Source organism: Rutilus rutilus (genome assembly GCF_951802725.1).
Source record: "Rutilus rutilus genome assembly, chromosome: 3".
NCBI classification, from domain to species: Eukaryota; Metazoa; Chordata; class Actinopteri; order Cypriniformes; family Leuciscidae; genus Rutilus; species Rutilus rutilus.
In genome coordinates this window covers 50546213-50569319 of record NC_140211.1, presented here as the reverse complement: position 1 = coordinate 50569319, position 23107 = coordinate 50546213, and the positions used below count along the sequence as shown (strand labels likewise).

The 23107-nt window shown below is 40.3% G+C and overlaps 1 protein-coding gene across 2 annotated transcripts in view; it reads right to left on the bottom strand.

Moving 5' to 3' along the window:
• Positions 1-23107, bottom strand: part of LOC311287127 (sodium/potassium/calcium exchanger 3) — a 67960-nt gene that overhangs the window by 12648 nt on the left and 32205 nt on the right. For both annotated transcript variants that reach the window (XM_084403738.1, XM_084403739.1), the window contains 10 exons: positions 18667-18751; positions 17882-17985; positions 17579-17653; positions 10025-10050; positions 9806-9859; positions 6527-6669; positions 6260-6426; positions 4997-5207; positions 4001-4167; positions 3769-3883 (listed from right to left, as the gene is read on the bottom strand). In XM_084403738.1, the coding sequence (XP_084259864.1) occupies positions 3769-3883; positions 4001-4167; positions 4997-5207; positions 6260-6426; positions 6527-6669; positions 9806-9859; positions 10025-10050; positions 17579-17653; positions 17882-17985; positions 18667-18751 (1147 nt within the window). The remainder of the gene's footprint in view (positions 1-3768; positions 3884-4000; positions 4168-4996; positions 5208-6259; positions 6427-6526; positions 6670-9805; positions 9860-10024; positions 10051-17578; positions 17654-17881; positions 17986-18666; positions 18752-23107) is intronic.

The window sequence follows — 23107 nt, the reverse complement described above, 5'->3', positions numbered from 1 at the left end:
CGAGCGCCGCGTCCATGCACTTCGTAAATGTACGGGGTGCCAGGGACAAACCGAATGGCAGGACTGTGTACTGATATGCCTGGCCCTCGAAGGCGAATCTCAAATATCGCCTGTGACGTGACGCTATCTGTATTTGAAAATACGCGTCTTTCAGATCTATTGACACAAACCAATCTCCTTGGCGAATCTGCACAAGGATTTGTCTGGTCGTGAGCATCCTGAACTGTCGCTTCACAAGCACTTTGTTCAGTTGCCTTAGATCTAGTATGGGTCTGAGACCCCCGTCTTTTTCGGTACCAGGAAGTATCTGCTGTATAGCCCTCCTTCGCTCTGAACTTGAGAGAGAGGCTCTATGGCCCCTTTGCTCAGTAGTTTCGTCACTTCGGCTCGAAGTAAATGTGCTACTTCTGTTTTTACCGTGGTCTCGACGCGCGCCACATAGCGGCGAGGGCGTCGGCGAAACTGCAGCGAATAGCCTCTTTTTATAATGTTCAGCACCCACTTCGAAACCCCGGGCAACTTTGCCCATGCGTCTGCATGGATAGCTAGGGGTTGAATACGAAGCGCGCTCCGCTCGCTCAGCGATGGAGAGGCTTCGGCGTGCTGCAACACAAGCATCGCGCTCGTGACATTTGAGGCATGGGGCGCGCTGATAACAGCGGGCAGATTGCCCGCGCTCGACTCCTCTGCGGTGGTCAGCCGCGAGGGGGAGGGCTGGGCGGTTCCCGTGGGAACTGTCATGTCTATGTGTGGATGTGGGCGCGGGACAGCGGGCACATCTATCACACCGAAAACATCGTTCGCTTGCGTGAAGCGAGTGCACGTTGGTTTCGTTTTTACAGAAACCATGAGACATGCACAACGCGGTGTTAGTGGGCACTGGGTAGTGGGCACTTTCACCATGTTTGAAGCGCAACCGATCTGAGTCGGTTTTATGTGCGCGAGCCCTGTGTGACAGGCTGTGCTTGTGTGTAGGGATGGGCACTGGGCAGTGGGCATTCTTACTACACATGAAACACCATCGGCCGTGGCCGGGACACCAGAAAATACACTCTTTTGGGGATTTATCTGGGTAGCCGTGAAAACGGCATTTGTGTGCAGGCAAGCGGGTGACAGAACCGACTTGTTGGCTGCAGAAAACACTGGAACAGTCACATTTGCTGGAACTGGACGAGTGAATAGCTTTGGTGTGAGTCTGGCCGCAGCGGGACTTAAACACCGTCGTTTTCCTAGCTGTGCTAGGACGACTTCGGGGCCTCGGGCTTCACCGTAATCCTAGGTCGCGGGCCACGTACAGCGGGGCGGCGACCGGATGAGCGGAAGCGCGGTCTCGCGCTTCGGGCCTGGCGGCGCTGTGAAGTGGAGGCAGTGGACGGTGGCTGTGGCTGTGAGCTCTGAGCAGACGGTTTCGCACGGCCTGCTGCAGAGCTGGAGCGCTTCGGGAGGAAGTGCTTCATAGCCTGTGACGCTTTCTGTACCTCTGCGAATCTCTCCGCGAAATCCTTGACGGAGGATCCAAAGAGGCCTGTGGCGGAAAGCGGGGCGTCGAGGAACGCGGTGCGCTCAGACTCGGCCATTTCCGAGAGCGTCAGCCAAAGATGTCTCTCAGTCACGGTGAGAGAGGCCATATTCCGTCCAATGGCTTGCGCTGCAGACTTAGTAGCACGGAGAGCGAGGTCCGTGGCACTCCTTAAGTCCGGCACGCAGATCGCGTCAGGCCCTTCCTCATCCAGCTTACGGAGGAGATCGGCCTGGAAGATCTGAAGCGTTGCCATGGTGTGCAGCGCTGACGCAGCTTGCCCGGCGGCGGAGAAAGCGCGGCGGAGCAGGCTTGACGTCGTGCGGCAAGCTTTAGAGGGTAGGGCCGACTTAGCACGCCGTCCAGCAGAGGGCGGGCATAAGTGGGCCGCTATCGCCTCTTCGACCGGCGGCAGCGAAAGGTATCCTTTGTTCTTGGCATCGTCAACAGCGGAGAATGCCAAAGAAACAGCAGGACGCACTCTAGCCGAATAGGGGGCGTTCCAGGACTTGGCGACTTCTTCGTGTAACTCAGGAAGAAAAGGCGCCGGTCTGGACGCAGGCGAAGCGCGCTCCCCAGGCAGGAAAAATCCATCCAGCCGGTTGTGAGCGGGCTGCTCAGGCGAAGACCACTCGAGGCCGAGGCTCGCCGCGGCCTGTGCGAGTACTCGCGTGAGCTCCGTCTCGATGGACGCTCTCTTGCCTGAAGACATGCGGGCAGGGGGCGCGGGGTCCTCAGAGCCCGCCCAATCCTCACTGCCTGACGCCAGGATAGAGCAGGAATCATCCTCTCCCAGCAGGGCTTCCTCATCCACGATGTCAACGGAAGCGGCGGCAGACGGCGGCCGCTGTCCGTCAGGAAGCGAGGGTGACGAAGCCGGGGAAGCAAGCGGGCGAACCGGCGAGCTTTGGCGGCTGAGGGAGGGTTCCGGGGCCCGCTGGGCACGGCCCTTTTTACGGCGCGACGCCGCGGCGGGCGGGGGAGCAGTCTCGGTGAAGAAGGCTAGGCGAGTCCTCAGAGTCGCCATTGCCATCAGCTCGCAGTGAGGGCAGCCGCCGTCAGCGAGCGCGAGAGCTGCATGTTCCTCACCCAGGCAGGAAACGCAAATCACGTGGCGGTCCCCGTCGCTGAGTGTGGCTCTGCACGAGCCGCAGGAAGGCATCTTTAAAAAGACGCTAGCTCTTTTAGAATGTGTGTCGCGGCGGCGACACACACACACAAAAGTACAGAGTAATAGAAAGGATATAAGCGCCGGAAAGCGCAGCAGGAAGGCAGGAAGGCGGCGCGGCCAGCGACTTCAGTGACTCATCCCGCTGAAGGTGCTCTCTCTCAGACGGCGCGGCTTCTTCTCCGGCTCCAGCGATGCGTGTGCTTCGCTTGAAGGATGAAAAATCAGATAATAGCTGCCTGCGAGCGGTATTTATAGGCCTAGACCACGCCCATTTCGGCGGGACGTGACGCAGCGGGCGCGAAGTGCCCTGATTGGGTCTGACGTCACGCCAGGCCTCGCTCGATAGGCTGCTGCAGTTGCCGCAGAGCAGCCAATAGGCGCGCGAGCTGTCTCGCCTATGTCTGCATGCTGCCGCAGCGCGTTTTGCATTATTACAAAATTAAGGATAATTTTTGGCTTCAATATCTCGCGGAAAAAGGATTTTCCCCTAGCGTAAGATATCTTACGCAGTACGAGAGACCTCTCGTAAGAGAACTATGAATTAAATAAAAAAATGTATAGGTATATAGGTATACAGTGAAATGATTTTTCATAGGTGTAAATAAGGATTATTTAATCATTATTATTATTAGTGTTTTATAAGAAAATACTACTTTTCAGTCTTTCTACTTAATGTCAGGTTTAATTCAATGTAAAACTTTTTTTAAAACTATTTTATGGTAACATTTTACAAAAAGGTCTAATTTGTTAACAGTTAATGCATTAACTAACACGAACTAAAAATGAGCAATATATCCTTAAGTTATTAACCTTTGTTAATAAAAAAGTTGACGTTCATGTTAGTTTACAGTGCATTAACTAATGTTAACAGATACAACTATGGGATCTTACAAATGTAGTAGTAAATGCTGAGATTGACATTAACAAATAATTATAATAAATGTAATAAATGCTATTGTTCATTGCTAGTTGTTCAAGTTAACTAATGTTGTTAACACTAAAGTCTTATCAAAAATTACATTAAAGATTATTCAAGCTTGCATACAAACAGTTTTATGTGCATACAAATGTTACACACCTTGGCGGGCAACAATGAGGCTTGCCATGCAGTCGGGTACGCTAGTGCCAGCAGCAAGGAAAGTGATTCCCATGATGTAATCCGGAATATCTAGTGTGTAGCTGATGATGGTGACCTGCAAGGCATTAATAAAACACCACATAATCATAACAATCATCATAATACACCAACCAATGGAATGACAAGAAAGTATATTTAGTAAGAATGTCCATATTTTGGATCTTTTTCTTACCATCCACACCATGAGGTAGGAAAAAATAGCAATCCAGAGGGTTGAAGCAAAAAAAGTGACCATGAACCAGCGATGCCAACGTGGCGAAACACAGTTAGGCACGGTGTAATACAGCAAAACACTCAGCGGCCACGATAGAAACCACTTCATACATGCACGGTATCCAGCTAATGCACATAATACACAGAGAAAACAGAGATACTAAGTCACAGGGAAACACAATGAAACAGAGCATTCATGTTACAAGTAGGAGGATAAGTACGCGCCAATAGTGGGAAACTCAGTATTTTTGTGCAGTGTGCACATGTCAAAAGATCCGATTCGCATTTTGTGACACATAAATGCGCAGATTAACCTGACCATTTATTTAGCGTTCATGTAAGCACTATGTTTGGATTCAACAATCGGAATGATTAAAACTGTGCCAGAGTGAGAACGGGTTGCTATTGGGTTTTATAAGTTAATATTCAGTAATATTACTAGTTTAACTACACTGACACTTTCGGATGAGAAATGAATTGAGCTGAATAATGACACTACTTTGCAACATTGACAGTGATTAAACTGAATTGAATCAACTTTAAACTGACTTGAGCTGAATAATGACACTAACTTTGTAACATTTGAATTTTACAACATTAACAGTTATATGAACTGAACGGTATCAACATCTTGACTAAATTGAGATGAATTTTGACACTATTGTATTCTATAGAGCTGCTGAAATGGAATGTTTCAGCATTTTACAGCATTACCCCTATTATTTTCCTGTTTATTAATGTGAAGATGCTTTAAAACAATCTATATTGCATAAACCGCAATATAAATAAATGTGTCTTGACTTGACTTATTACTTACAGTTAAATACATATTAGAAAAAGGTAACAAAAAATTCTCCTATAGATGATTCACGGCTTACCACAATAATAAACTATTTGAATAGTATACAAATACTAATACTAATAAATTGCATTCGATCTGCTTTCATGAACTAACCAGGAATATGAAGAGGTCTGAACCTTTCGTCCCCATCCTCATCCTCTTCTTCTGGCTGATTGTTTTCCACATCCACCTTTTCTCCTTTCTTACCATCCATCATTTCTGTGTCCTCAAGTGTCTGCTGTGGTTCAGCACTTCCTCCATTTACTATGCCTCTAGAACTAAAAGTCTTCACTGGGGTCCCGCTCTCCCTAAGCAGCCTCTGTCTCTGAAATGTGCAGGAAAGAGAAAAGCGAGGAATTTACATTTCATGCAGGGTTGGGCAATATTCTGAATTTAAGAATTTACTCCCCCTTTCCATTCATCAGTTGGAATTTGAATTTGAATGACAGGAAAAGTAAATTAATTGGCATTCAAAGAAATAAATACATTGACAAATAAAGCTTCAAAGAAGGCGTTTTTCCCCCAAATAATTTCAAAACTGATGTATATTTTTGAGTCATGGAACAATGTGTTTCAGTTGTTAAATAACATTTGTGTTTATTTTTTATTTTTTATTATTGTTTTTATGTCAGCCAATACAACCAAATAGTTGTATGTATATTGTAGTTGTACCACCTGATATGGAAAGTGTACCAATCTAGCCATACTTGAAATAAGCAGTTTTTAACCGTATCTTTTTTTTGAGAGATCAAAAACTGCCACAAGGATCATTTGGGCTCCTCTGGATGATTCATTTTCATGTTTACTGTTATTACCTTGTCAATTCATAATAAAAAAGCCATGTTTGCAGTTGTGCCACCCTGACATACAAATTGCTGGAAGTTTTTTTTTCAATTATCTCAACAGCTTTAAAACTACTGATAATTATAAAAATTTGTTTATATGAAAGATTTCAAACCTAAAATGATACCATAGTACCATTTTAAATAGTTTCTTAGTCTGTTCATTTGTTCGGACAGATGCACCACCTGACATTTTGGGGATTTAAGATAACAAAACAAAAAATAATGTGTATTATTTAAATGAACTAAAAATGAATTCATGCTAAATAGGTATTACAGACTTAAGTGATACTTTAAATGTCATGAATATATCAAATTATTTTAAATAGAAATAATGCACTTGGACACAAAAATATGCACATGTCATTCACCCATATATACTGCACACACACACACACACACACACACACACACACACACATATATATATATATACATAATTTATAACAAAGTATGTTTAAATTTAAAATAAACAAATTCAGGAATTGAACTGGAATGTCTGTATTATTAGGTAACATAAAAAATTCAAGTTCACCTCACTGATGAGCATGCGTCCAGCCATAGACAGACGGGTACGTGGGGAGAAATGTGGAGTGATCATAACACGCAGCCCAGCCTCCGGGAATGAGAGCTGGTGTGGTCTCAAGATCAGCAGCTCATCCACCATCACTACTTGAGATTCCTGCCCTGAGTCTGCTGGAGCTGAGAACAACACAGAAAATGAACGCATATTAAGAAGAACCACCAGTTTAGAAGTGCTGCATTCCTGCTATAGAAAATAAAGACATGCATGCATGAGTACCTTTCTTCAACAGCACCATGGAGGTGTTGCAATTGACTCCCACTTCATCACCCTCTTTATCTGTGGGCATTTCTCTCCTGACACAACACTGAGCTGGACTACCACATGATCTTTGGACAAAGCCGGCAATCTGACGGTTAAACCTGCGAATGAGATTAAAGTCACCATGAAATCAAAAATGAAAATGCACATTTTTTTATGGAACATTGCTGTGTTTATTATAAGTGATTTATCCGTACACATCATTGTTACACAATATTCATGTGCCTTGTAGTCTTTGATTAAAATAACTTCTCCTTCTTGCATTGACTTCTCTTCTCTGATGACGTGTTTACTGGCGCGAGGGCGTGCCAACCTGTCACTCACATGAGACCAACCAATGGGCAAACCACAACCACCCAATCAATTCCCCATGGACAAAATCAAATCCCATTCTACATTTTTTCTTGATCGAGAAGCCGTTTCACTCTGATATGTCACAATAAGGAAGAAAAGGCTATCGCAACTTCCGTTTCATGATGACTTTAAGGCTAAATCAACCAACAGTTTGAGTTTCTGTTTATGATAGACTAGATTTTGTCATATTTTATACATTTAAATTTTATTATACACTATTGTTCAAAAGTATGGAGTCGGTAAGATTTTGTCATGTTTTTTGAAAGGAGACTTATGCTCACTACGGCTGCATTTATTTGATCACAAATAACTAATAGTGTTTAATATGATTGTAATTTAAAATAACTTTTAAAGACATTTATAATGTTACAAACGATTTCTATTTCAAATATGCTGGTCTTTTGAACATTCTATTAATCAAAGAATCCTAAAAAGCAGTGAAACTGTTTTCAACATTGATAATAATAACAACAGCAATTATCAATAATTGAGCACTAAATCAGTATATTAGAATGATTTCTGAAGGATCATGTGACACTAAAGACCTGAGTAATGATGCTGAATATTCAGCTTTGCATTAAAATACGGTATATTACAATAGAAAACAGTTATTTTGAACTGTACTAATATTTCACAATATTAGTTTTTACTGTATTTTGATCAAATAAATGCAGCTTTGGTGAGCATAAGAGACTTCTTTAAAAAAATATTTCTTATTCCAAACTTTTGACTGGTAGTATATATCCTATATTTGCCTTCATTCTCTTGATATGATTTTAGCACCCTCTAGTGAGACAGTTTTGAGTACCTGGTGTCTACTTAAGCAGCACTATAATTGGTCTTTATATATAATTAGCAATTCTTAATTATGCTTTATCTCTAAAGCTGTTAGACACATTTCTTATAAGTATTCAGTGCTAAAAACATATTATATACAATGTCTAAGAGCATTATTTTGATGTTTTTGTGAAAATGATTAGTTCTTGTTCATCTCACTTAATTTCATCAGATATTTTAAGCACTTTTCATTATTACATGCATACTTACCTGTCATGAAGCTGTGATGTTGCCCAAAATTATGTTGCCCATTTTTAGGTGAAACTTTGAAATGTGTGGCACAAATGTAAATTCTTAAAATTCATTGCTATTCAAACTATAGTTTTTTAAACCGTATCAATAAATGCATTATTGTACATTTTTCACAGTTAACTAATATAATGTAGTTTCTCAAAGGGTTTTTCAGTCGCTGTTTCTCTTGAGGCACTTGATGGGGACATAAAGCACACCAGCCTCCAAAACACAACGTACTCTTCATATTGTCAACATGGGTTGTTGTATCTGTATGAGATAAGTATGTATCATCCTGTATTATCAACACCTCTGCATCAAACATGCTTTAGTTTCCCTCCTCAATAAAACAGAGAGCAGGGATGTTTATCTCAGTCTCTGACAGCTCAAGCTTCCCCTAATGGCCTTAAAAGGTCTTTAATGAAGACGGTTGTCATCTAGAAGATCCTTATCTCTCTAGAAGCTGTGTTGTCTGTACAACACTGTTACTCATCCAGGCTCCTTTCTAAACAATAAATGAAACAGGGTCCTCTCTCTCATATGGAGGAAAGAGGTGTCACGTATTAGCTTGAACTTGGAAATTCTTAACCCGTAGCAATAAAGAGAAGAGATGCTTGAAAAGGTTTATGATTGAAGCAAGAGGGAGGTCTGTGTAAAAGACGTTTTAGTCTAGGCTATTATTTTATAACTTCATTTGGGATTTAGAGCCAGACAAAGACAATGAGTACTACAGTATTAATTCTAGGATTGTATTTGACACTTTCTTAATTCCTCCCAAGGTTTCTTCCTCTCAAACCTAACCATCTTGGGAGTTTTTCCATAACACATTAGCCTTTGACTTGCTGACTTGAAGTTTTCAGACACAATTTTCAGTAACAGTGCTTTGAAACAGTATGGTTTGTTAAGAATGCTATACTAATAAAACTTAATACGACTTGACACTTTTTGAAAGTACTATAGGTGGAGCAATGTTCTCTCAAATGTTGTAAAGTACTTAATGGTACACTAAGTAACTTTTTTTTGTTCAACATACATCATAATTTTTTTTGTTTTGAATTACTCTGATTCACTATGGTAAGCCTATTATAAGAGTTTATATATTTTAGGCCCGTCGGGATGGTTTTCATGGGAAATTGCGCACATGCGTCACTCGCCCGTGTGTGTCTCGTCGTATCCGAGAAAAGATAGAGAAAAGATGCTCCGGCTACTTTGATGTGTGTCTGGCAGGGGTCCCCCTCAATATTGGAAAATGCTGCTTGTGTCCCACCCCGCAGGGACAAAAACTGTACATTTGGAACTTTTATTTTGAAAGCGCGACAAAGAAGATATCCGGTTTTGCCAGCAAGTCAAACCCAGAGTGATAGGTCAAACCTTCCCATTTCATGCTATGTTTGAATAATCACCAGCTTCATATTCTTCACCTAGTCTGAGCTTCTGATTGGTAGAGAGAAGTTAACATTACACTAGGAACATACAAATACATTACTGGTGCGCTTTGTATGAGGTAAATTAGTCTCAGTCAAGCGGTTAAAATTAGCAAGCTTTTTAAAATTGAATTATGGATACGAGGCGACGATTAAATCAACAATGGAATTTTGAATGGCACGTGTGTTATGCTTTGCGAGAGGTGCTAACTAATGTTACGTTAGATAGCTAGCCACATAGCTATAGTATGTTACTATTATGGTGGTGGGATGGACGTTTATTCATAGTGGCCAATATGTTCCCCCCAATGTCAAAGTCATTCCTACGCCCCTGCTACTCTGAATGCTTTCTAAAGGCAATGTGGTGGAGAACAGCATTATTTATACTCACTTCATGATAAGGATATAGACTCCATACATGGAGATCAGAAGCATGGATTCCCACCTATAACAATGGATACAAAGATTGTTAGCGAATACAACTCTCATATATAAAAATATCTCATATAAGTATAAATATATTAACTTTCTAATGCTTCTAAATAATGAGACTACTCTGCTTGAACATGTGGACATGGGTGTAAAAGAAACATACAGTTACAAGACTTACCATACAACTCTTTCATCATAGATAACCTAGAGAAAGGTGGACAAATGAAGGGGTAAAATGACTGGGATTTAATGATGAATTCTTCATGTATAATTTTAATTAAAACTCCACAGAAGTAAATCTAGAGATGCGCTGACCATCATTATCGAGTCTTTATACTTTTAAGGGGTTCACAAACTTTTTTTCAGTCAAACCCCTAAGATGTAAAATATTTACTTTAAGTGTTCCCTGAGATCTTAAGTTAATATTTCAATCATTTAACGACACATTCACAAGTTCACGGTTCTCTGATGTCAGTTAATGGTCACAAGTAAACAGATAAAATATTGAATAATTTTTTTAGTAAGTGATTTATTTTGATTTAAATGATCAAATTTTATATGACATTATGATTGGAAGAAATATTTTGGAAACAGTTCCGTTTAAGAGTATTCACACATTCGGGTTCGCTCTTTACAAGAACCAACTAACAATACAAGTTGCAATACAAATATTTATGTCTTAAATACCTTACTTTCAAATGCTCAAACCTTCGAGCTTTTAACATTACAGAACCTCAAGCTTTTATTTTGGCAAAATATTGGTACAATTATGGAAATGTCTTGACACTGCACAAGACGCTGCATCATGACGTTGATGCTATGGGAAAGCTTCTGAGTGAGCCTGTGTCTGAAGCATGTGTGGAAAACGCCAATCCCAATTGGCCAACAGCATAGTCACGTGACATAGCTTCAGCGTGTCACTAAGACCACAAATGGACGCATGAAATTCACGTCACCAGATTCTAATTGTCTGAAGGGAGATGCTTTCTGGCATTGCGTGAAGTATGCCAAAGTGACGCAGTGTCTCATTCCTTCTCAGGGAATGGGGTTACATAGGTAACCTGAGATGTTCCCTTTTGAGTGGAACTCAACTCTATGGGAACGTTAATACCCACGTTGCTATACTGAAAAAATACATGACCAACAAGGCTGTGAAGTATGCACATGCACAAACCCTTTGGTCTAAAGAACGGTGTAACCCTCTGGGGTTGACAACGAATCAGCGTGTTTTGCTGGATTTTCTTCACAAGCAGCAAAATCGACTTAAAATACTCTGTCATTTATGGTTATATGAAACTGTAAAAGGTCTACTTTTGTATGTGTTCACTTACAATCAAAACAAAACATTGTGCTTTTGTAAAATAAACGAAAACAAACAGGGTGTGCTTTCTGCCGTCTCGGTCTCCGTGAACTTTTTTCAGGAGAACATCTTTAAAATTAAACAAAACTCAGTGCACAAATATCTTTATAAACATTTAAGTTTCTACTTTTAAATGATCTAATTCAAAACAAAAACAAATATTCTCTGTTTATGTAATCTGTATGGAAAGAGAGATGTCAGTCGCTCATTATCCGATAATGTGAGCATGGCTACGCAGAGCGCACGCTATTCAAATGCTAATGTTCTGAGACGATCCATGCAAACAGTGTCAACGCCCACAAGTTTAATCAGATTCATGTACTTCATCTACATGTACTACGTCGTCTTGGGACGTGGTGAGGAATAATCCTGGAATAATTTACCTCAGAATAAGAGCAGTCTGGTTTCGAAATTAAACTGGTTTCAGTTTCATTTCGAGGAGCAAAGGACCCAGCCGAGGATTGTGAAGGGTAAGTTCTTTATTCTTAAGTTCTTTATTCTAATCGCGATATGGACTAGTGTCTGTAAACTGCAAAAAGACTGTTTAAATATGAATCCTGTATGTTATGCGTGTCTCTTAGAGATGCGCGGTTGGCGGTTACAGCCGCGGACTCCGCGGATAAACCGCGGATTGGGCGGATGACGTGACGAAAAATAATATTTTAATTAAATTCGGGCGGGTGGCGGGCGGTTGAACCAATCAAATGAAAAATATATGTATACACAAATCAACGGATGGCGGACGGGTGCGGTTTTGAAAATTGGTCAAAAACGTTGGTGCGGCTGGATGGCGGACGGATGATGATTTTTGTGATGCGGTTGCGGATGAAATAATAGCCCATCCGCGCATCTCTAGTGTCTCTGTGTGAATGAATGGCGCAGATGCACGGTTTCATTTACTTCACATACTTACTTTAGTAAACATACATGAACATGTACACATTGACTAGTTTAGCTAAACTATATTGCTAAACTGAGATGAGTGAAACTGACTGAAATATGTTGAAATAAAATGTCTTTGTATAAGCATCGTATTAAACTGCAAATTAACATTTATATGCTCCATAATATAACATAAATACGATATATATATAATATGTTACAGACGTAATATGAAGGTTTAGACAAGATTTCGTTGACCTGTTTTGGATAGATTATGAAGGGTTTACTATAAAATAGTCTACTGCCACATCAATGAAGCTTTGTTAGCAAATTTCAGCTCATATGCTAAATATATAATATAAAATCTAATATACAAATTTTGTTCACGTACTGTGCAATAATATGCATGAGATCACAAAAATGGACACAAAAAGTGGACATTATATTAATGTTAATACAATAGTTGCTATGATTCTTTTATCAGTATGCTCACAGTTGTTGTTTTTTTCTTCACAGATTTGAGAATCACAGTGACCTGATACTGGCCCACATTGGACATACTGACTAGAACCAGGAACGTATTTTCTCCAGTTCATAGAAACACTAAATGCCTTGGAAATGCCAGGTATGTGATGTTCACTGAAAGGGATAGTTCACTCAAAAAATGAAAATTCTGTCATCATTTACTCACCCTCAAGTTACTCCAAACATTCTTCAAAATATCTTCTTTTGTGTTAAGCAGAAAGAAAAATACAGGTTTGGAGGAACTTGAGGGTGAGTAAATGATGATATAATTTCATTTTTGGGTGAACTATTTATTTAAATATTTGAACAGGACTTGTTTCCAGGTATGACTGTGTACTCAAAATGTGCCTTCAACATTTATTTATATTTGGATTATATTGTTAACTATATCCTAAATAAACTACAAACAAAATGTAGTACTCCTTCCTATATATATATTTATTTATTTTGTCCTCACTTTCTTCCTTGTAGTTCCCTCTCAGTCACATACCTGACTGAAAGGCTCATTAGGGGCAGGGTTTTAATCTCCTCAGGTGTGAATCAAAGCTTTATTCATGATCATTCATGCCTACTCTCATATGGCCTTTGTAAGCAAAAAGTGTCTTACAAAATTTAAATCAATATTTGTTTTATGTGAATGAGTAGGCAGGATGATATTCACATCATTTTGAAGTTAAAACTCTAGGCTACAAGAACCAGTTCTCAAAGGTCTTGTGGACACATATTTAATATGTTTTTTGTGATCTTATTTCAGTGACTTAATTTTTTTTTTTTTTATATAACCACACATAAACATTATTTTCTCCAAAATACAAACATGTACATACATGTTTCTCACATATTATTGTAGCCCCGTTTCAGTGGCGGCTGCTGGTCTTTCAAAGAGGGGAAGCTCATTTTCGGCCTACATCATAAAAACTGTCCATTTATTTGTACGTAAATTCTACGTTCCTTTTCAAGAAAATGCTCTGTGACCCTGTCGTACCAACTAGGCGTCTTTTCCAGTGACTTGACCAGTGTCCTCTCAATGGCCAGCAGAGTTAAATATAATTGTATAAATGTAATAATATAATAAAGGTATAAATAATAATATAATAAAGTATAATAATACTACTAATAATAATAATATATATTTTTAATTATTTTAATAATTATTTTTTAATTATTACTAATAATAATATAAAAAATATAATAAGTAATAATATAATAAAGGTATAAACTCTAAGTTGCGGTTGTTCATTTTGACTTGGAGTCGGACAATAATGCCTACAGAGCCACAGAATATATGTAATTGTGTGAAATGTATTATGAAAATTGGCTAGCAATTTCAACAAGCAAATACCAAGAAATAGGTTGCAGCGATTTGTCTTTCGACTACAAATCTGCGATGGGACTGAGCTCGAATAGCTTCAGCATCAGCGACTTTTTATTATATGAAATCGCTGTCAATCAAAAGGAGATGCAGCCTTTCGACAGACCCTCCAATCATCACGCAGAAGCCCGGAGTCCAGGCCAGCCCACTCCATTCACCCCCAGAGACGCTGAGCGTCCGTGGGCGGGACATCATCGCAGCATTTATCCAATGACCGTCTAGTTTCGAAGCAGCCCCATTGAAGTCAATGGACGCTGGGCTTCAACAGGGAAATGCACTGTGACGCTACGGGAATGTATGAGAAGGAAATCGAGTCAGCCGACCTGCTATATGTAACTGATTCTGAACGAACTCGACTTTGAGATGAACGTTTTCTAACGCATTTTTAGTCAAAATGGTAACACAATAGAGCATATTTGACCATTCATTTTTTGACATTATAGAGGAAGCCGAGCTTCCCTTGCAGACTTTAGCCATTAATATGTTTAAAAGCAACTGAAAAAAGCACACGTCAGGGAATGTCAACACTTCACCAGGGCCCAAAAACACAATCAGACCCCAGAGGGTTAACACAAAGGAGTCAAAGCCTGGGGTCAATCCAATTCAACAAAAAACATCCATGATTGTGTGGAAAGGGCCAGCCTGCCGGAGCTCAAACATATAAAGGCATATTAATTTAAAAAAAGAGTGTGCCTCATTACCCCAAGGACGAAGCCTACCACGTCCCACAGGTAACTGACATTGTCAAGACTGAAAGGGCACAATCTTAGAGTACTTCTCTAAGAAGGTAGTCCCCTGGGTGCCAGGAGGTGAAACATACTGTGCACTTCACAGACCTGAAAAGGAACCTAACCTAATATAAAGGCTAAACTTCTCCACAGAGAACACCTTTTGAATCACAAAGACTGGACGATACTAAGGCAATTAGGTTGTGAAGTATGGATACGCACAGACCTTTTAGCCTCCATAAGATTCCTAAGAATCCTTCCTTTGCAATACAATTCAATAAAACCCATGAATGTGAGCAGAAAGGGACAGCCCACTGTAGCACAAAACATTTCATAATGGTGCACCTTAAGCCTACCACACTCTTAGTATGGTATGCTTAATGCTAAGTGGGCACTGCGCACCTCATTAGCAAAGAGAAACGACCAACCAATAAGGCTGTGACTTTCGTTTTATAAACCTTATGGCCAAAAAAGAAAGATTATACCCAAAAATCCTGGGGTAAAATCCATCCAACTGAAGAACAATATAAATGTGTGCAGGAGGAATAATCCACAGCAACGCAACATCCCAAAATGGTGCACCCTTATGTAAGGCCTAAAATTAACCCATAGTTTGGGTACAGTATTAATGCATAGAGGCGAAGCATGCTGCCTGCCTCATAAGCAAGTGAGAAATAATTGATTAAAAAGGTTGTCATTTTAATTTGTCTATTTTATGGACCTATGGTCAAAAAGAAGAATAAACCCATAGGGACCTGAGATCCTGGGATTGAATTCATATCCAAACAGCAGAACCTTGTGAATGTATACGGAGAGGACCAGCCTGCTGCAGCACAGACATCTTGTAATGGCTCACACTTAGCTAGCACACTCCTAGTGGAGTGAGCCCTGTTGCCTAGAGGTGAAGCCATTTTGCGTGCCTCGTATGCAACGAAATCGCATCAACAATATAATGGAATAGACTCTGCTTAGAGACGGGGGAACCTCTGCCATGGCCTCCAAAGCTGAAAAGTAACTGATCGGATTTACACTACAAGTCTGAGTGGCCAACGAAAATCCTCTAGGTCCTGACTGGGGACAAGAGATAAAGCCTTTCTTACTCTTGCAAGTCAAACGGTGGAGGAGAAAAGACTTAAAGGATGACCGAATGGGCGATCGAAAACAGCATCTATGTAACGTAACCCAATCTCGGGTACAATAAAACTTTGACTAGTCCATGGGGCAAAAACGAAACAGGAGGGGGCAACTGAAAGGGCCTGCAAATCTCCAGTTCTCAAGGTTCAAGGGTTCAAGGTTCAAGGGTCTTTTATTGTCATTCCATACACATTTTTACATGAAGGAACGAAACTAAGTACTAAGGATCCTGTCAAAAAACAAAATAAAAACATTAACCAATAAAAACATTAGAAACTAGGGAGTATGTCTAAGCAGCTTCGTTAATAAATAGCATAATAGCAATAAAAATCTAGAATGGACAATGCAAGAACAAAAAGAGTGCAATAATCAGTGATAAAACAGTAATCCTCTGTGCCGATTTCATCACAGACAGCTGCAGAGCCTTCCTGTGTGTGGCAGAACAGTTTCCAAACCACACAGTAACACATGACGTGATGATACTCTCCACTGCACACCTATAGAAGGATGTAAGGACTGTGGAGCCCAGCCCAGCCCTCTTGAGCCTCCTCAAGAAGTACAGCCATTGATTGGCCTTCTTTATTATACTCATGGCATTAGTATGCCAGGTTAGGTCATGGTCGATGTATATTCCCAGATATTTTAAACTAGGGATGACCTCAATAGATGTTCCTCCAATGTAGATAGAAACAGGAAGGCTCCTAACGACCCTCCTAAAATCCACAATCATTTCCTTCGTTTTCTTATCATCTGCTCTTTCTCTGCTCTGTCTCTTAAGCAAAGTCAGAAACTTCTCTGAGTCTGACTCCAAGGGCTCAACCAGAGCCTCTGATAAGACTTCCAGAACTATGGAAAGACCCCAGGAAGGAACTCGAGGTCTGCAGATATGCCTCAGCTGTAAAAAATGAGAAACATGAATATACTAATATATACAGTATATATATAACGTACATCTAAAACTCCTAAGATCCTGATGGCTATTTAGCATTCAAAATTGAGAGGAAAGTGCTAAAATAGAGAGCTTATTAAGCACAGCCAATAATCAGCCAGTGACAACACAGTCTGAAAGATGGCTAGAAGTACTGTCAATATAACTTATTTTTTTTAGATACAGGGAGAAAGATGTAAGAAACTTGTAGATACAAAGATACATAAAAGAATGATGAGATCATTGTTTGTACATAGTCGGAGGAAGGAGAGAAAGAAAGGGGAACACCCTTCTGCCTTATTTGGTTGCGGACCCGTAATCTCTGCAAATGTGTCATCTGCCTGGCTTTCTTCTCTTGAGAAGCTGGTGATGTGCATTTCAGGCATCTATTTATGTTCTTAGTTGCACACTGATGCTATGTCACCTGACCATGCAGTTGACCAATCAAGATTGTCTTTTTCCACACGTGCTTCAGACACCGGCTCATGCAGAAGTGTTCCCATAGCGTCAAAGTCATTACGCAGCATTGAGTTCCACTCAAAAGGGAACTTCTTCGATTTGATAATCTCGATTTAATAATATATATTGCTATTTTAGTTTTATTTCAATGAATTCTGCAGCCCAATTTGGTTATTTCGACGTTACATTTAGTTGAATTAATTCATTAGCTTTTCATCAACTCATGAATCCCCTGCAGTTCCCTCATGAACACCCATTTGCAAATCCCTGCCTTAATAAAACAATATAAATTGCTTTATACTATTTCTCTTCTCTTTTGTCCTCATATGTACCCATATACTCACCAAAATCAAGGCCAACACCGAGAAGATGTAGTACAACGAGTCTCTGAACATAGGCCACCAGGTAAGGACCACCGTCTAGGGCACAAATGAACACACGAGAAACTGTGGCAATATTCTTATTCCAAGTGTCAGCTCACAATTCTGACTTTTTTTTCTTGCAATTGCAAGTTTATTTTTCACAATTCAGACTTTTTCTCGCAAAGGTCATTTGTACCTTCTTCACACAATTTTATGCTTCTGCTAAAATGTTCTCATAAGCTGAGAGGAATGAATGATGAGGTCATATTAGATCAGTATGTCTACCTGACGGGCAAAGATGCCACACACTCCAATGATGACCAGTATGTTGAAGACAGCCGAACCCACAATGGTGCCTACGCCGACATCCCCCTCTGTGATAAATACACCTGTCATCAAGCACATGAACAATGGTAACAATATGTGGCAGAGGAATTACATTGATCATTAAACAAATTTCACATTTTACCATGTGGTTTAAATTATATATATATAAAAAAAACTCAATGGACTTTAATTAGTTTGATAAAGAGCACCTATGATAAATATACCTTGATGTTGTTCCAAACCTGTATACATTTCATCCAAAGAACACAAAAGGATTAACTTTTGAAGAATGTTTCAGCTATTTTTCTGAAGGAATATAATAACTGTTTGAAGGTAACAAACTGAAAAATTTAACTATATATTCATTTGAACGTGATTTTCAGTAAATAAGGACTTACATTTCTGTCCAGTAGGGCTTGACAGCCCCTGGTAACTTCATCAAGTCAATTTTTATTTATTGTATTTGACATTATATGCTTTCATTGTATGGAAAAGAACAACTTGAATATTTAAAATGTCTCCTTTTGTGTTCAGTGGGTTTGTAATGAAGGTGAGTAAATTATGATTTACCTTTTAAAAAAAGGTAAACATTTTGTTAAAAAAAATGCATCAATCTGTCATCACAGTATTGAGGACAGGACTTTTGCAATGTAATATATAAAAAGTAGTATGAGCACATCTTAACCAATCATAACCAATCAAGTGGAGGTAGGTAATCAAAGGTAGTGTAAAATAAAACTGACCAATTAAGGAAGTAAATAATTCGGGAGCAGAACTTCCAGCAGCCATAAAAGTAGCTCCAGCCACATCTTCACTCAGCTGCAGATTCTAGTGAAAAGCAGTAGATGATTAATCATGGGTACTAGCAATAATAAGAAAATAATAAAACTGTCTCTTTGACGATTCCTTGTACAGTGTCTTACACAATGTTTCAAAATATTTATCTGCACTCATGGATACCACACCAAATGCCATGTACATCAACCAAACTTCCCTTGCTAAAAAGAAGTGTGCTATATTGTTCTGAATGTGCACTTGTAATGTACACCAAAAAGTATATATATATAAAATAAAAAAAAAACTATTATTTGTATCTGCAGATTATATAAATTTTAATATTACATTATATTTTAAAGGTACTAAATTGCAACTTTATCATTACAAACTTTGTGTAATTACAAATATATTAAAATACATGACCTACAAGTTTCATTAGAACTGACAATAAAATATATTTAGTATTCCATAAATGCTTATCAGTACATTCAGCAGTACATTTATAACACAATAGAAGTAATTTACGAAATTACTTCTATTAAGTCTACAATGGAAACTGCAGAGAGGGCTACTGGATCTAGATGGCTATGGATCAGGAGGAATGATTTGTGGGCTAATGCTGCTAGTACACAAGTCAGGGTCTGTTCAACCCTAGCTGGGTCACCTGAGTATGGGTCAGGGAGTATAATGATGAAAGACCCGAAACACAAGAGGAACTCAGAAACATCACTTAGGATGTGTGCCAGTGCATCCTAGGATGCATCTTTAGACCAATTTTTTCTTTTAAATTTATTTACCAAATTTAAATAAATAAAAAGTTAGTGTGTGTGTATAAAGTGGGCAGAATGCTAGATCTAACAACCTGTAGACAGTATACTTCAAATCCATTAACATATGTACTGACATATCATTTAAGACTTACTGATAAAAACTAATAATTCAACTTTATTTGGACTATTTTTTATTGCACAATGCACATTTCTTAATATTAAGCCAAAAATTAGTTTCAATATCATTATTAATAAGGATTGTATGATCTCTGTATAATATCTGCATGCAAGATATTTAAAGTGTACCAGTTCCACTTTAGCACAATCGAGTATACTTAAGTATATATTTATTTGGACTTCAGCACTACTTCTCCACAATTAAAGTGCATTTAGTACAAAATTAGTAGTTCCAATTTAGCAGACTTGAAGTATACAAGTTTAGTATACCAAAAGTACAAGTGCAGGGTAATTGTTATAAAGTACATAGTATACTTAGCACAAAATAAATGGATTTAAAATACATATAAGTATACATGTGTTTCAAATATTATTTTTTTTTCACTAGGGAACTGACGGAAAAAAACCTGTAATTTTTACCATTCCGAGTCTTCGTTTCACATCAGGTGGTTCTTTGCCTCCACATCGTGCATTAAAATAGTTTCACGAGTTCACATGTTAATGAAATCTGATGTAATATTATAATGCGTATTTGGCTTGCTGTCCGGGGGGAGGGCTCCGAGCTCGGAATTCGGCCCGACCCCAGAGTACTCCCCCCTATGAATGTATAGATCATAGGAATCTATGAGCAGACCCATCTGAATGTGAGGTGATGGGCTGGTGGCGGGATGCTGAGAAATTTGTCGTGAGACAGGAGGTAGGGGAAGGCTTTATTTATACTGGCTTCTTCTTGTGCTGATTGGATGATTACCTGAACATGCTCCTCCCGAACTTTGTTACATAAAACTTCATTTAATGCACACCTAGCGCCGTGGATTATCCCTTATGTTAGTTCCGTTCTGGTTGTGAAATATTTTGGGTAGATGTAGGCCACTTAATGTTCAGCACTCATTGGATTATGAAATTTATTAGGTAACTTCCTCAATGGACAATTTTTTACTATTACTAATACTTCTCTTGTGTTGGATCCGGATGGCGTGTTATTTTACAGTAGAGATGTGCGGATCAGCCCACACATTATTTTTCTTTCTTTCTTTCCTTCCTTTTGTTTTGTTTTTGAAATGTAAAATTTCTCTCGGATCTGTTTGCCTTGATTGCTGCTTAAACAAGTGAACCCTGCAACTGCGTAGATTAATGAGAGTCTGCAAATTAGTGCCTGACGAAAAATTAAGCTTTAAACACATTAGCTCATTAATTTTTTTTGCGCATATGCCACCATGGTGTTGATCCAAAGCAGTCTCAACTACCTCAATACTAGAGGTATTGAACCATAGGCATTGGCAAGGTCAAGCCAAAGCACAACCAGGTTTAATTTAATTACAATTAACATACAGTTAAGTGTCTGAAAACATTGCATTCAGTTTGAAATTGTCACGGGGTATTTGAAGGCGAACAGACGAAGAAGGTTCTAAACAACAATAGTTTTAATAATACTATTCCCGAAGGCAGGCAGACAGATAGATAGATAGCAAACACGAATAACATAACTGTTATTATTAGGAGAGGGAACAACTTAAGTACTAAACAGAAATGAGGATAATTAATTAAACACAGCTGACACATATAAACTAATAATGACGGTAACCAAGGAGACAGATGAGTGGCAGAAATCTGCACAAGGGCACGTGACAAATGTGTCTTTTCACAAAAACAAAAACTAACAGAACATAATGGTGACATCATGCCCCCCTGATGGAACAACACAGGGAGGGCCAGAGGGGGCTTTGGAGTTGGACGAGGTGATGGTGATGGGATGGTGAGAAGCAGACAAGGAGGGATGATGGCAGGATGTGGCGACGGGCTGGTGACGGCAGGACGACTCAAAGGGATTGTGATGGTAGGATGACGAGACCCCAGTGGCAACGATGTAGACTTATTGATGGCACAGACCCAGAGTTCTCTAGTGTTGACAGCCCACGGCGGAGACGAGGGAGGAGCCAAGATGTTGCTGGCATGGCTTTTGACATCTGGGTGACGACCGACGGAGACAGAGCCAGTGGATCCGATGGCCCAGATGGAGGGTCAAGGGAGCTGAGCGATATCGCTGGTTCTGGAGACCCAAGCGATGTCGTGGCGACGAACATCGTAGGAGATGCCAGAGTACCTGAGGACAGAGGCGATATCGACAGGAAGGATGAACCTGCTGCAGCCAAAGGGGTGGACGGACGGAGCTCAGCGGATGACCCAAAAGTCCGTGGGGGTGGGACGAGGGTCTCTGGTGGAGCCGAAGGTGGGAGGAGCCAAGACGGAGCCGACAGGTCGACAGGCCAAGATGGAGCGAAGCGATCCGAGGCTGGAGGCAGCTCGCAGTATCCTCTTGAGCCCCTTTCACACAGCGCTTTGAACCCGGGAAATTGCCGGCAAATTGCCAGAGTGCCTTCTGTGTGAACGCAAACACGACCCGGGATTGATGCCGGGATCGATGCCGGGTTGGGGACCTAGTAACATTGCCGTGTTCAGTCCCGGAACGCGCGCTGTGTGAACAAAAGCCATAATAATGCCGTGTCGTAGTGATGACGCTGAAGCGCGGGATCGTTCGCCAGCTGTGAAACGGTACGTAATGCGCAAGTTTATGATCGAATCAGAGTAAAAAATGCACAAGCGTGGTTTCTCGAGAGAGAAATCGCAGCTCATCAGTAAACTTAAGAGATTACAACTTTACAAGTCACATCGATGTCACGTGTCTTTACGGCATTTTTACGGGTTGTGTGTGAACGCACTCTCTGATTCCGGAAAATCACTGGCAGTGTGAATGAACCAAAATCAAACGAACCCGGGTCAAATCCCGGGTCACTTTATCCGTGTATTTTCCGGAATCTCTGTGTGAAAGGGGCTTTGGACAGGCGCTGCTGGTGGTTGCATGACCTGCGGCTCGACGTCCTGGCAGGGCATCCACAGAATTGTGGTGGTGGTGGTGGTGATGCAACCAAACTTGAGAGGCTGACTGTAATTATGATGCAGTCCACACAGGATACCGCAAAGAATAAATCCCAGTTCATATTGTTGCACTTACACACAGATACAGTCACAGTACCCTTGTGACAATAAAGATGATTCTGATACTGGGTGGGAGTTGATATCTCCCCATCGAAGTCTATCAGCCAGTCCAGGGGGGGGGGAGAGAGTCCATTTTTGGTCCTGTCATCTGTCACGGTAGTGATGTTACTTATGACACTGAAGCTTCAAAGCATGTATTGAGTTTGCAGCACAATTTCTCATGAAGCTAGTCAAGCTACGTGCCAGAGCGCGTATTGTTTTCAGAGAAACACATGATCAACGAAAAAAAGAAGCCTTTCTTTCTTTCTAGTCACGTGAATGCTTCACTTTGCGTGTCGGAATGTTTGAACCCAGACCACTACTCTACAGGTTTTTGGAAGTTTAAGTCCATTTCCTTTTTATATATATAAATAAGCCTATAGCCTATGTTACACGATCATATATTCTGCCATATAAACAGCAT